This window comes from Schistocerca gregaria, chromosome X, assembly GCF_023897955.1.
Source record: "Schistocerca gregaria isolate iqSchGreg1 chromosome X, iqSchGreg1.2, whole genome shotgun sequence".
Lineage (NCBI taxonomy): Eukaryota > Metazoa > Arthropoda > Insecta > Orthoptera > Acrididae > Schistocerca > Schistocerca gregaria.
This window is the reverse complement of record NC_064931.1, coordinates 752,604,536-752,618,988: the sequence shown is the minus strand read 5'-3', so window position 1 is coordinate 752,618,988 and position 14,453 is coordinate 752,604,536. Positions and strand designations below refer to the sequence as shown.

Below are 14,453 nucleotides of genomic sequence, written 5' to 3'. Positions count from 1 at the left end.
ATCCATTAATTCAGAGGCATATGTGAAAACTCTGTAAAACTTAATAATTTTTTTCCTACATGTTCCATGTGACAAGGATCCAATAGCAATTTTGCTCTAACACGACGACGCACGCCTACACACAGTCACAGAACCCGAGAACTCATTTTATTGGACGTCACTGATGCATCCACCCTATTGCTGAACTTGACGCCCTCGGACTTCCATCTGTTTAGGCCACATAACGATTCACTACGCGGTACACACTTTGAAGGCGATGAGAGCGTGACTCATGCATTGAAAACATAGCTACGAGTACGGTTAAGATCATAGAGCGTGAGGGATACTATGTGGAAAAACAGTACATGGAAGAGAAATATTGATTAATATTGTTACCAAATTCTAGCTCTTAAGAATACTTAAGTTCTGAACCAAAAATTGTGGGGCGTTACTTATTGAACGACCCTCATAATACAGCATTGCGTTTATTTTATAAACAGCTTCGAAGTAACTCTTTTTTAGTGCTATTGTTACCATATGAGATCACTCCTAGACAGGTACACTATGAGATCAAAAGTATCCGGACAACCCCAAAGACATACGTTTTTCATATTAGGTGCATTGTGCTGCGACCTACTGCCAGGTACTCCATATCAGCGACATCATTAGTCACTAGATATCGTGAGAGAGCAGAATGGGTCTCTCCGCGGAACTCACGGACTTCGAATGTGGTCAGGTGATTGGGTGTCACTTGTGTCACACTCCTGTGCGCGAGATTTCCACACTCCTAAACATCCCCAGATCCACTGCTTCCGATGTGACAGTGAAGTGGAAATGTGAAGGGACACGTACAGCACAAAGCGTACAGGCCGACCTCGTCTGTTGACTGACAGAGACCGCCGACAGTTGAAGAGGGTCGTAATGTGCAATAGGCAGACATCTATCCAGACCATCACACAGAAATTCCAATCTGCAACAGCATCCACTTCAAGTACTACGACAGTTAGGCGGAATGTGAGAGAACTTGGATTTCATGGTCGAGCGGCTGCCTATAAGCCACACATCACGTAGGTAAATGTAAAACGACGCCTCGCTTGGTGTAAGGAGCGTAAACGTTGCACGATTGAACAGTGGAAAAACGTTGTGGAGTGACGAGTCACGGTAGACAATATGGTGATCCGATGGCAGGGTGTGGGTATGGCGTATGTCGGTGAGCGTCATCTGCCAGGGTGTGTAGTACCAACAGTAAAATTGAGAGGCGGTGGTGTTATCGTGTGGTCGTGTTTCTCATGGAGGGGGCTTGCACCCCTTGTAGTTTTGCGTGGCACAATCACAGCACAGTCCTACATTGATGTTTTAAATACCTGCTCGCTTCCCACTATTGAAGAGCAATTCGGAGATCGCGATTGCATCGTTCAACATGATCGAGCACCTGTTCATAATGCAAGGCCTGTGGCGGAGTGCTGTAATGGACTGGCCTGCACAGAGTCCTGATTTGAATTCTATAGAACACCTTTGTGATGTTTTGGAACGCCTGCTTCGTGCCAGGCCACACCGAAGTCATCGATACCTCTCCTCAGCGCAGCACTCCGCTAAGAATGGGCTACCATTCCCCAAGAAACTTTCCAGCACCTGATTGAACGTATGCCTGCGAGAATGGAAGCTGTCGTCAAGGCTAATTCCAGCATTATCGATGGAGTGTGCCACGAACTTATACAAATGCCTCTCGTGATGTTCACGCTAACAAGATCTAATGGTTTGTTTTTTATCCATATAGATCTACTTAGACCATACGGACAGGCTTCCTGTCAATAATAGGCACACACGGAATTTGAGACCCAAGTCCAAGATGTGGAACGTGGTAAACTTTCCACGAGACAAAAGAGGCACACCAAAATTGCGAAACGTAACAGCGGGAAAGTGTTCCGTTCTAAGCAAGTCGTTAGCCTCTTCTTAGTGACAGATCTAAAATGCAGATGGTAACTACATTTTCAAATGTGGTTTATTCAGAGAAAGTGTACTTCGGTCCATCAAGGGTTTACACCTTGCCTTTTCAAGAATATCGTATTATGAATACGTCGCTGGGCGTTCTTAAGTCGATTTGTTTCGCTGTGGCTACAGATATGAATTCTTTTCAGTTTACTCTGTGTCATTTTACAGTACGACTTTGTCGATGGGTGTAGCCATTTATTCTCCGTTCTCATTCTGAATTATAGATTATTCTGATCAGTAGTTCTTCGTCGTTCTAATTGACATATATAGCCAAATTTAATTTTAAAATTCAATTACAAGTAAGACGACATTTACGACGATGGACTGGTTCACCGACGCTCAAAATGTTATCTCATCGTAATAGCTGTTCGGCATCAAAGCTAATCCCGAGCAGAAGAGAGTTATGATTCGTTCTTTAGTACTGTAGTTTCAGGTTATCCTCGTACCGAGGCATTAATTGAAACTGGCGAAGGAAGTTATGGACAAATAATTCCCACTAATTCGCTGGTTAGGTTCATATTGTGAGGTTAGTGCGTTGTTCCTTCCATACAGACACCTAGTATGGGAACTATCTCAGGACGGAAAGAAAAAATGTAACTAAAATCATTGAATCACGAGCAGTTGTTGTTGTTGTGGTCTTCAGTCCTGAGACTGGTTTGATGCAGCTCTCCATGCTACTCTATCCTGTGCAAGCTTCTTCATCTCCCAGTACCTACTGCAACCTACATCCTTCTGAATCTGTTTAGTGTATTCATCTCTTGGTCTCCCTCTACGATTTTCCCTCTCTACGCTTCCATCCAATACTAAATTGGTGATCCCTTGATACCTCAGAGCATGTCCCACCAACCGATCCCTTCTTCTAGTCAAGTTGTGCCACAAACATCTCTTCTCCCCATTCCTATTCAATACCTCCTCATTAGTTATATGATCTACCCATCTAATCTTCAGCATTCTTCTGTAGCACCACATTTCGAAAGCTTCTATTCTCTTCTTGTCCAAACTATTTATCGTCCATGTTTCACTTCCATACATGGCTACACTCCATACAAATACTTTCAGAAACGACTTCCTGACACTTAAAAATCTATACTCGATGTTAACAAATTTCTCTTCTTCAGAAACGCTTTCCTTGCCATTGCCAGTCTACATTTTATATCCTCTCTACTTCGACCATCATCAGTTATTTTGCTCCCCAAATAGCAAAACTCCTTTACCACTTTAAGTGTTTCATTTCCCAATCACGAGCATTTCACGAGCAGTGTAAAACAAAAAATCGGAATAAAAAGAATTGTAAAGGTGGACGCTTTGAAAGATTAAACGTAACGACGAAAAAAATTACAAATGATGGACAAATATTTCTTAGTATCGTTACAACTGCCAGAAGCAGAACATAATCGTACATTTATTCAAAACGGTTCAAATAGCTCTAGTCACTATGGGACTTAACATCTGAGGTCATCAGTCCCCTAGACTTAGAACTACTTAAACCTAACTAACCTAAGGACATCACACACATGCATACCCGGGGCAGGATTCGAACCTGCGACAGTAGCAGCAGCGCGGTTCCGGACTGAAGCACCTAGAACCGCTCGGCCACAACAGTCGGCCAGTACATTTATGCCATGATGAACGTGATAGCTATCATTCTGTCCGGCATCATCTGCTCGCTGTGTTAAACAGTCGGATTACACACAGCCAGCTCAGAAGTGTGGGCGGGAGTGTCACATCCTAAACCCGCATACTAAACCTTGAATTTATCCATGTTCTGCGTTTAGAATGCAAAGGTTACGTTGATACTTCACCTTTATCGGTTCACAAAAAGAAATCAAAACATTATGAGCACCCGCTTAAGAGCGTGTTAGTTCACCTTTGGAATGCAACACAGCAGCGATCTTGCGTGACATGGATTCGACATGTCTTGCGTAAGTTTCGGGAGATATGTGGCACCAGATGCCTACCCACAGGTCACATAATTTCCGTGAATTACCGGCCGGTGGTTAATGGGCGTCCGACAGTGTCCCAGATGTGTTCTGTCGAGTTCAGATAACGCTAATTTTGTGGCCAAGACCTTAACGTGAGATCATTATAATGCACCTGAAACCACTATAACACTTTTCTGGTCTTCTGATATCATGTTGGAAGATGCTTTAGCCGTCAGGAAAGACATCAGGCATGGAGAGATTCAGGTGATGCTCAGTAATGTCACATGGTAGACCAGGTGAATATTTCCCACAGCTTAACCCTACGTTACTCGGTCGAAAATTCGTGACATGGTCACTCGCGTGGATTACTGGTGTCATCCACAAAGGAAGCTGTCTATTTGTATACTTTGAACGGTCTTTATGACTGGTTTTATGATTTTTTTATTAAATCTAAATATAGTACATTTAATATTTGTACACAGTATAATATATTCTAACGTTTGAAACAGTTTGACCATTCGAAGAACAATGTCTTCTGCTGAATTACTGGCATTACATGGTCCCTCTTGTTGCTTACCGACGAACGGTTCTAAATTCAAAGTGTAAGCTGTTTTTACATCAACCAAAGCAAACACTTTTAACCCATACTTTGCTGGTTTGCTGCCTGAACGGGCAGTTTCCTCTAAATGCCAAAAGCTGTTCGTCAACAGTAAGATATTCACTAGGTGAAAAATTTTTGTCAATTGTTCGTGAATAGTTCAAGTACCTCTCTGATAGCTCTGATAGCAGCCAACTTGTCAGTCTCTCTGCGAACACGTCTATTACGGTTATTATCAAACCTCAGACCTCTCAACAGAAACATGAATCGGTTTTCACTTATGCATAAATATCATGATTCAAGTTCGTTTTCCTTTGAATTATCCCACAATTTCGATATACCCTTCCTAGAACATCTCAAAGATCCACATAGATAAAACAAACCAATGAAAGCTCTGATCTCTATCGTATCTGTTTCTTCAGCGTCCCTTTCCCTGGAGAAATTACCACGAACTTAATTGATGTATATATTAGTGCATGTTGCGATAATGCTCATGTTTTCATCCAAGAGCAAATTCAGAATTTCTATTTCGGTCTTTTTTTACGAGCTTCATTTTTTGGTCCAGGCAAATGCGCAATAAAATTACAAGATCTGCTTCTAACACTGGTAGGTTATTTCTTTTTCCTCCTTTTAGTTATTCCATCTTTACCTAAAAAATGCATCCTCTTGAGTTACTTCTTCCTGTGATTCATATTCATTATTTCCTGACACTTCTTGTTCTGTTCCTGAATCATGACCACTTTCTTGAACAGAATCCTCAGTCTCTGACTCAGCGCTATCACTGTGAGCATCTTCATCACTCAGCTCATTGAACCATTCCAAGCATACATTAGGATCTCTACTTAACTCTGTCCGAAGTTTTTCCCTTTGACATATCTTCCACAATTTAAAAATAAAGAGAATACTAGGTAACATGGAAGGTAACTGCAATCAGTTTCAATACGTCTAAATTTACGCACATGAAAAATCGATTGAATCTAGGCAAACAATAAAGTAATATAGACTTACTTTGTTTCAGATTGTGGCAGCAGAGCTCGCGCGGATGACAAGTGTCCTCCAGATTGTAATAATGATTCATAAACAATGTATCTTTCGTAACTGAAAGCCAACAATGATTGGAGCTTCAGTCTGGAACCGCGTGACCTGCTACGGTCGCAGGTTCAAATCCTGCCTCGGGCATGGATGTGTGTGATGTCCTTAGGCTTGCTAGATTTAAGTAGTTCTAAGTTCTAGGGGACTGATTACCACAGATGTTAAGTCCCATAGTGCTCAGAGCCATATGATTGGAGCTGACAGATGGAGAAGGTACTGAAAATGGCGCGAACTCAATCCAGCCCTGTCAGACAAAATTGAGCGGGAAAGCCATGTGGATGAAGAGTGTCATCCGCGCGGGCAACGGAAAGTTAATACTACAATCATCGGCCAGAGTTCGTGGCGCGGTTATATTTCGAGCAGTCGTTCGGCTGGATGATGGTGTGTTTGTAGACGCCAATCGACCTGGTGTAACAGGAAACATAATTCAACCGATTAGGCGACACGTTTCCATTGGTCCATGGTCCAGTCTCGATCATGCCGTGCCCCTGCAATCATGAGTGACGATATCACTGGGTCAGCATGGGAATACATAGGGGTCATCTGATGCGGATTTCCTTGTTCAACAACGAGCACTGAACGGTGTGCTCCGAAACACTTGCGCCTGCACCAGCAGTGTACTCTGCCTTCAGATCGACCACAGATCGCAGCGTGCAAGCCTCCGACCCCAACAGTCTGTGATGAGGAAGTCCAACAACTTGTCGCCTACTCATCACATCATCGACCTTCAGCCACTTACGAGAGTATCACGCGTACAGACGACGCGCTTCGCCGTTTCCGTAATCTTCGTTCCCAAGCACCGGGCCATAACAATCTGCCCTTGTCAAAGCGCCTATCTCGAGGGATTTCCCCATTTGCTGCTAATACCGTTGCTAGTAGGATTCCTCATTCGCCTCGGCTCCGGCCACATGCTCACAATACCACCAGGCGGCATTCAGTCTCGTCGAGGGCAGCAATCACAATATTTTAGTTCGTCGATGTATATCAGAAATATTTCATTTCAGGATTCCATCTTTCGTAATTTGTTTGATACTCAGGCGCAGTACCGACCTACTCTACACTTCCGCAATGAAACCCTCTACATTGTATACAATTACCGGTTTCTTCGCAATCAGACAGCAGAGAAGACTTTTCTATAATGAGTATTGATGGTTAGTAGTGGACAATGTATTTCTGGATTTCCGGAAGGCTTTTGACACTGTATCACACAAGCGGCTTGTAGTGAAATTGCGTGCTTATGGAATATCGTCTCAGTTATGGTACTGGATTCGTGTTTTCCTGTCAGAGAAGTCACAGTTCATAGTAATTCACGGAAAGTCATCGAGTAAAACAGAAGTGATTTCTGGCGTTCCTCAAGGTAGTGTTATAGGCTCTTTGCTGTTCCTTATCTATATAAACCATTTGGGAGACAATCTGAGTAACCCTCTTAGGTTATTTGCAGATGACGCTGCCGTTTATCGACTAATAAAGTTATCAGAAGATCAAAACAAATTGCAAAACGATTTAGGAAAGATGTCTGTATGGTGCGAAAAATGGCAATTGCCCTAAATAACGAAAAGTATGAGGTCGTCCATGCGAGTGCCAAAAGGAATCCGTTAAAATTGGGTTACACGATATATCAGTCAAATCTAAAGGCCGTAAATTCAACTAAATACCTAGGAATTACAATTACGAACAACTTAAATAGGAAGGAACACAGAAAATATTGTGAGGAAGGCTAACCAAAGACTGCGTTTTATTGGCACGGCACTTAGAAAAGGTAACAGATCTACTAAGGAGACTGCCTACACTACGCTTGTCCGTCCTCTCTTAGGATACTGCTGCGCGGTGTGAGATTCTTACCAGACAGGATTGACGGAGTACATCGTAAAAGTTCAAAGAAGGGGAACACGTTTTGTATTATGGCGAAATAGGGGAGAGAGTGTCACTGAAATGATACAGGATTTGGGGTGGACATTAAAGCAAAGGCGTTTTTCGTGGGGCCAGAATATTCTAACGAAATTTCAGTCACCAACTTTCTCTTCCGAATGCGAAAATATCTTGTTGACACTTGAAACTTCCCCTTTGAATGTTAAGAGTGGCAGTGCTGGAAAAACTCTTACGTTATTTGATTTTAAAACAGCTGAGCAAAACTGAACATACTCAGACAGTTCTCTCTTTACTTATTGTGATCATCACTAAACTGACACACAATATTTTAGCGCAACGCAATCTGACTTTCAATAATCCCTAGAAAAGAATGGCTCTGACTAACAATAACCTATACTTTTCATGAATCACTTACCTCACAAAAATCTTCGTTACTCGAACTACTGCAATATAGCGAGCGCCAATACTGCCAGCTAAATAAAAGATTCTAACTACTGAAGGCACTAATAACTGATAGTCATAGTTAGCAAATGAAAGATTTTGATAGAGAACAAACAATGTATTCACCTTAATAGTGTTCAAAACTGATAATATATATATCAGTTCATGACATCCAGTCTTACAAATTTCCTTTATATGACGGACATACGTCCAGATCGTCCGCTCATAGTAACCTCTCAAAACATTGGCATCTCTCTCCCCACATCCACCACTGCTGGCGGCTCAGCTCCAACTGCCCAACGCTACGCACTGTTCACATCCAACTGCCCAACGCTACACAAGCGAATATTCCAACAACGAGTCCAACCAGCCACAGACTGAACACAGCTCACTGAGCGATTTTCATACAGAGCAGTACGTGGCGTTACCAACATAAAAACCTAAACAGCCTACTTACACACCGACCTACATGGGGAGAAAGAGTTATCACGATAAAATCAGGGAAATCAGAGCTCGTACGGAAAGATATAGGTGATCGTTTATTCCGCGCGCTGTACGAGATTGGAACAATAGAGGATTGTGAAGGTGGTTTGATGAACACTCTGCCAGGCACTTAAATGTCATTTGCAGAATATCTATGTAGATGTACAGGGTGTTACAAAAAGGTACGGCCAAACTTTCAGGAAACATTCCTCACACACAAAGAAAGAAAATATGTTATGTGGACATGTGTCCGGAAACGCTTACTTTCCATGTTAGAGCTCATTTTATTACTTCTCTTCAAATCACATTAATCATTGAATGGAAACACACAGCAACAGAACGTACCTGCGTGACTTCAAACACTTTGTTACAAGAAATGTTCAAAATGTCCTCCGTTAGCGAGGATACGTGCATCCATCCTCCGTCGCATGGAATTCCTGATGCGCTGATGCAGCCCTGGAGAATGGCGTATTGTATCACAGCCGCTCACAATACGAGCACAAAGAGTCTCTACATTTGGTACCGGGGTTGCGTAGACAAGAGCTTTCAAATGCCCCCATAAATGAAAGTCAAGAGGGTTGAGGTCAGGAGAGCGTGGAGGCCATGGAATTGGTCCGCCTCTACCAATCCATTGGTCATCGAATCTGTTGTTGAGAAGCGTACGAACACTTCGACTGAAATGTGTAGGAGCTCTATCGTGCATCAACCACATGTTGCGTCGTACTTGTAAAGGCACATGTTCTAGCAGCACTGGTAGAGTATCCCGTATGAAATCATGATAATGTGCTCCATTGAGCGTAGGTGGACGAAACTAAAATGAGCTCTAACATGGAAATGAAGCGTTTTCGGACACATGTCCACATAACATCTTTTCTTTATTTGTGTGTGAGGAATGTTTCCTGTAAATTTGGCCGTACCTTTTTGTAACACCCTGTAGATGTAGGGAAATCATGACAGCTGCGACGCGGCAATATGCAGCGATGCACAAAACTGGCAGAAAGTAACTCACTACCTACCGTCTGAAGGATTTCATCTAAATATGCAGCGTAAGTAACAGCGATTCATTTGATAAATTACACGACGGCTACAATGAACCAAATCAGTGCACCTCTCGTGTGAAATGACGAGTAAGGCTAATTGTAAAGCGCGTCGCTACAGCTCTCTGCCTCCCGCGAGAATGAAACGTTACGTGGTGTGTTGCAGTGTGGGACGCGAGCGGTCGCTACTCGTCGCAGTACCTGTGGGGCAACAGCTACCGCCTGGGCTCCTACACGCAGTGCACGGAGACCGAGGCGCCCTTCCCAGCAGCCTTCAGCGTCGCCTCCGTCGCCTTCCAGCAACCCGGTTCAGAGGTCAGTACCTATCATCGTCTTATCCAGCTCCTTTAGACAGCAAGTGCCCTGAAATTTTTGTGGTAAAAATAAAAAAATACACATAAAGGTAGACGTAGTAAACATACGCTAGTGTGGCGGTGTGGCCGGGAGGTTCAAGTCCTCCCTTAGGCATGGGTGTGTGTGTTATCCTTAGCGTAAGTTAGTTTAAGTTAGATTAAGTAGTGTGTAAGTGTTGTGTACATAGTTTCGCGTAGTCAGCGCGTACACAACTTTCCCACTAGAGCGCGCCCCGCTAAGCACAACAGCGCAGGCGCAGCGCTCGTCCGTCTCCGCACTACGAGATGGCGCTGCCTTCGAAACGGACCAAATTCTGCTTACGCCGATCCGCGTATTAATATGTAACGCAGCCAATGAGATTGCTGCTAACGTAGAACCGTTTCTCCTCGCGGATCACAATCGCGCAGTGATACCTAAACGGGCGAGTATTATAACGAGTGTACAGACCTCCGATTAGTCAGTCTGCATTTGTCTGCACCAGTCTGTACCAGTCTATAGTCAAGTTTCAGTCTGCACCTAATAAGGTTATCATATTCCTGTACATAGCCATGAAGATAAATGTATAGACACTTTGTTAAGTATCAGAGACATGTGAGAATAAGATTAACATACCAAGACCAAAGGAACTTTGTAAATAGCATCCAGAATCAAGTTAAGTAAGGTTCGTGATTGTTATTATTTTGATAAATGTGTGTGAAAATTAATCAAGTTTTGTTTAAAGTTGGTCACCGTCAATCTGCTACTCTAAGCGTGCAAGTGGCATTTCTATCGTCTGACCTAACGGCAGAAGATAAACACACCACGATAAGACCACGAGGCATATTGCTGACACTCGCCTACTTCGTTAGAGCGACAAGTCAAATAATCTGATGGTGTGTGTACCGAAGGTCTTACAGTATGCACAACACAGTAAGCCTAGGGACTGATGACCTCAGCAGTTTGGTCCTGTAGGAACTAACTTAGCCGGCCGCAGTGGTCGAGTGGCTCGAGGCGCTTCAGTCCGGAACCGCGCCGCTACTACGGTCGCAGGTTCGAATTCTGCTTCGGGCATGGATGCGTGTGATGTCCTTAGGTTAGTTAGGTTTATGTAGTTCTAACAAGGGTACCTCCCCATCGCACCCCCCCCCCCCCCCCCTCAGATTTAGTTATAAGTTGGCACAGTGGGTAGGCCTTGAAAAACTGAACACAGATCAATCGAGAAAACAGGAAGAAGTTGTGTGGAACTATGAAAAAATAAGCAAAATATACAAGCAAGATAGGCAATATCAAGGAAAGTGTGAGCTCATGAGCGCCGTGGTCCTGTGGTTAGCGTGAGCAGCTGCGGAACGAGAGGTCCTTGGTTCAAGTCTTCCCTCGAGTGAGAAGTTTACATTCTTTATTTTCGCAAAGTTATGATCTGTCCGTTCGTTCATTGACGTCTCTCTTCACTGTAATAAGTTTAGTGTCTGTGTTTTGCGATCGCACCGCAAAACAGTGCGAGTAGTAGACGAAAGGACGCGCCTCTCCAAAGTGAACCGAAAACATTTGATCGCAAAGTCATAGGTCAACCGATTCCTCCACAGGAAAACACGTCTGATATATTGCTATACGACACTTGTGACGGCATGTGCGTCATATGACAGGAATATGTTGTCGACCCACCTAACCTGTACACTTGGCGAATGGGTAAAAAGATTCTTCTACCTTGCCCGATTTAGGCTTTCTTGTGGATGTGATAATCTCTCCCAAAAAAGTGATCGCATCGGACGGACGGAAAGATAATAATTGTCCGAAAATAAAAAATTAAACTATTCACGCGATGGAAGACTTGAACCGAGGACCTCTCGTTCCGCAGCTGCACGCGCTAACCACGGGACCACGGCGCTCCTCAGCTCACATTATCCTTGATGGTGCTTATCTTGTGCATGGACTACTCAGTTTGTATATTTTGCTTTTTTTTTCATAGTTCCACACAACTTCTTCCTGTTTTCTCGATTGATCTGTGTTCAGTTTTTCAAGGCCTATCCACTGTGCCAACTTATAACTAAATCTGAGGGAGTGCGATGGGGAGGTTCCATTGTAAGTCTAAGAGACCGGTAACCTCAGATCTTATGTCCCATAGCGCTTAGAGCCACTTGAACCATTTTTTGAACTAACTTACTACCACTACCACACCACACCACACACTAGTGTGAGAACTTTACGTAGCCGGGACGAATCCTGCTCGTACGAAACTTAACCCCCCCCCCCCCCCCCCCCCTGCCAACAATATGGCCCCCAGCGTGAGGAAGGATGGCGAGGTGCAGTTCAAGATTACCTACTCCTACTCAATTCCGAGACTTCTTCACTGTGTGTCAGGGCGTATGGCATTTATAGTAGTACCCTTGCTGCTATTCGACATTCGTACACTAGGTTTCACTCTAACCTTTCATTCTTCTGTACTATGATTCATAATGACACACACTCCAGTCTACACTACAGAGCGAGTGGCGCCGAGAAAAGGCACTGGGCTCGCATTCGGAAGGACCAGGTCTCAAATTCCAGTGTGAAGATGTAGATTCATATTTCCTTACCTAGATCGCTTGAGCGAGTAGCAGACAGTTCGAAAAGGACACTGTCGATTTCCTTCCCGATACTTATCCACTTCAAGATGTAACTCCTAAGCCGGCCGGTGTGACCGAGCGGTTCTAGGCGCTACAGTCTGGAACCGCGCGACAGCTGCGGTCGCAGGTTCGAATCCTGCCTCGGGCATGGATGTGTGTGATGTCCTTGGGTTAGTTAGGTTTAAGTAGTTCTAAAGTTCTAGGGGACTGCTGACCTCAGAAATTAAGTCCCATAGTGCTCTGTACCATTTGTAACTCCTACTCCATCTCTGATGACTTTATCGTCGACTGGACGATAAACCCCAATATTCTTTCCAGCATACACTCAACAAAAACCGCTGTATGTTATCTGTCATGTTGTAGCTTTGAAATAGTGGTTATTAACCCCAGAAGTACCAAGGTATTTTCCTTAACGTGCATTACTAAGTGGGGGGGGGGGGGTACTTTATGCCTAACCTAAAAAAATTAAAAAGATCGTTAATTATTGTTCATTTATATTAACAACATACTTTTAATCAGGTACTGATGTTTTACTAGGGTCCAGAACCTGAAAATATCTTTTAGCACAATTTTAGCAATATCAACGCAGTTTCAATAAAGTGTGCTGCCAAGCTGCAGGTACTGTATGACCAGTACAAAAGAAAAATAAAACGCAACTTTCGTTAACTTTTGTGGACTTTTACTCGCAATATACTGTTTAAAGAGATGCTGATGTATAAGGAAGGTCCTGAACCCCAAAACATTGAATATGATGTTCATTGCAGAAAGTAACATATATTACTAAATTCTTGCGTTAAATTCAACTGAAAAATTTACAACATTTATGGAATCTGGTAGAAGAATTCATCAAAAATAGTAATTATTTTTTCCAAACTTTTAAAATATAAAGTAACTGACAAGATTACAATATTTTAGAATGTTGGACATAAAGTACCCTCGCCCACCTTGCAATGGTTAAAGTACCACAGAAGATTTCCCTCATAAAAATGCCTTCTTTCAGTCATGAATATTGACCTATAAAGATAATAGTATGATACAACCTATCTACTGTTCAGGAATAACTCAACACAGGTACACATCTGGTCCGTTTAATCCCACAAACCAACCAACCAACCAACAGGTACACATATTAAGCGCAACGGTAAAGGCGGCCGGAATGGCCGAGCAGTTCTAGGCGCTACAGTCTGGAGCCGCGCGACCGCTACAGTCGCAGGTTCGAATCATACCTCGGGCATGGGCATGGGCATGGGTGTGTGTGTGTGTGTGTGTGTGTGTGTGTGTGTGTGTGTGTGTGTGTGTGTGTGTGTGTGTGTGTGTGTGTGATGTTCTTAGGTTAGTTAGGTTTCAGTTGTTCTAAGTTCTAGGGGACTGATGACCTCAGAAGATAAGTCCCATAGTGCTCAGAGCCATTTATGAGCAACAGTAAAATGGGGCCTCAGAATTATTTAGTATTTTGTAACGAGTAATCTTCCTGTCACTGAAACTGACATGTGGTCCTACAGTCATTTTATATTTTATGCGCTATAGGCAAAGCAAGGGCAAAGAGCATGTTTCGCTCTTGCTTACAACCCAGAATACTTTTCTACAGAGAAACTAAGCACACAAGACTCTTACAAAACATTGCATCTAACATGGTGCCAACACTACTAATCCGAATTTCTCATCTAAACGTACCTTCTGGAACCTGAAATGAGTCTACTACAATACAGCAAGTCATCTTTCGCTTTGAAAAACTTGTGCGTTGCGAAAATAATTCTTATGCAAGTAACGGTCGTGCTGATGGCGCAAGACCATAATTAATCCTTTACCGCACGATATAAATGCACCTAGCGTCATGTATTTCAAAGACAAACTTCATAGAAAATGTATGTTTGTTGTTAATTTGATGAGGGATCGACGTGTAAATAAACCCAAAATATTTTGTAATATCTGATAATTATTGAAAACCACAAAATACAATAAGTTTTACAAGTAACATAGCGATTTATATCACAAAAGCCAGATGGGACCCATGGCCACGAATGTTGCAGGTATTCTATTATTTGTTCTCGGATGGCAGGCAAATATGTGAACGGATTATGACGTGTTTGATGCACAATACTGC

At 43.1% G+C, this 14,453-nt stretch overlaps 1 protein-coding gene across 1 annotated transcript in view; it reads left to right on the top strand.

The window, feature by feature from the left end:
- Positions 1-14,453, top strand: part of LOC126298208 (nose resistant to fluoxetine protein 6-like) — a 205,204-nt gene that overhangs the window by 53,626 nt on the left and 137,125 nt on the right. Inside the window, exon 3 of the mRNA XM_049989512.1 lies at positions 9,580-9,728. Coding sequence (XP_049845469.1) covers positions 9,580-9,728 — 149 coding nt within the window. The remainder of the gene's footprint in view (positions 1-9,579; positions 9,729-14,453) is intronic.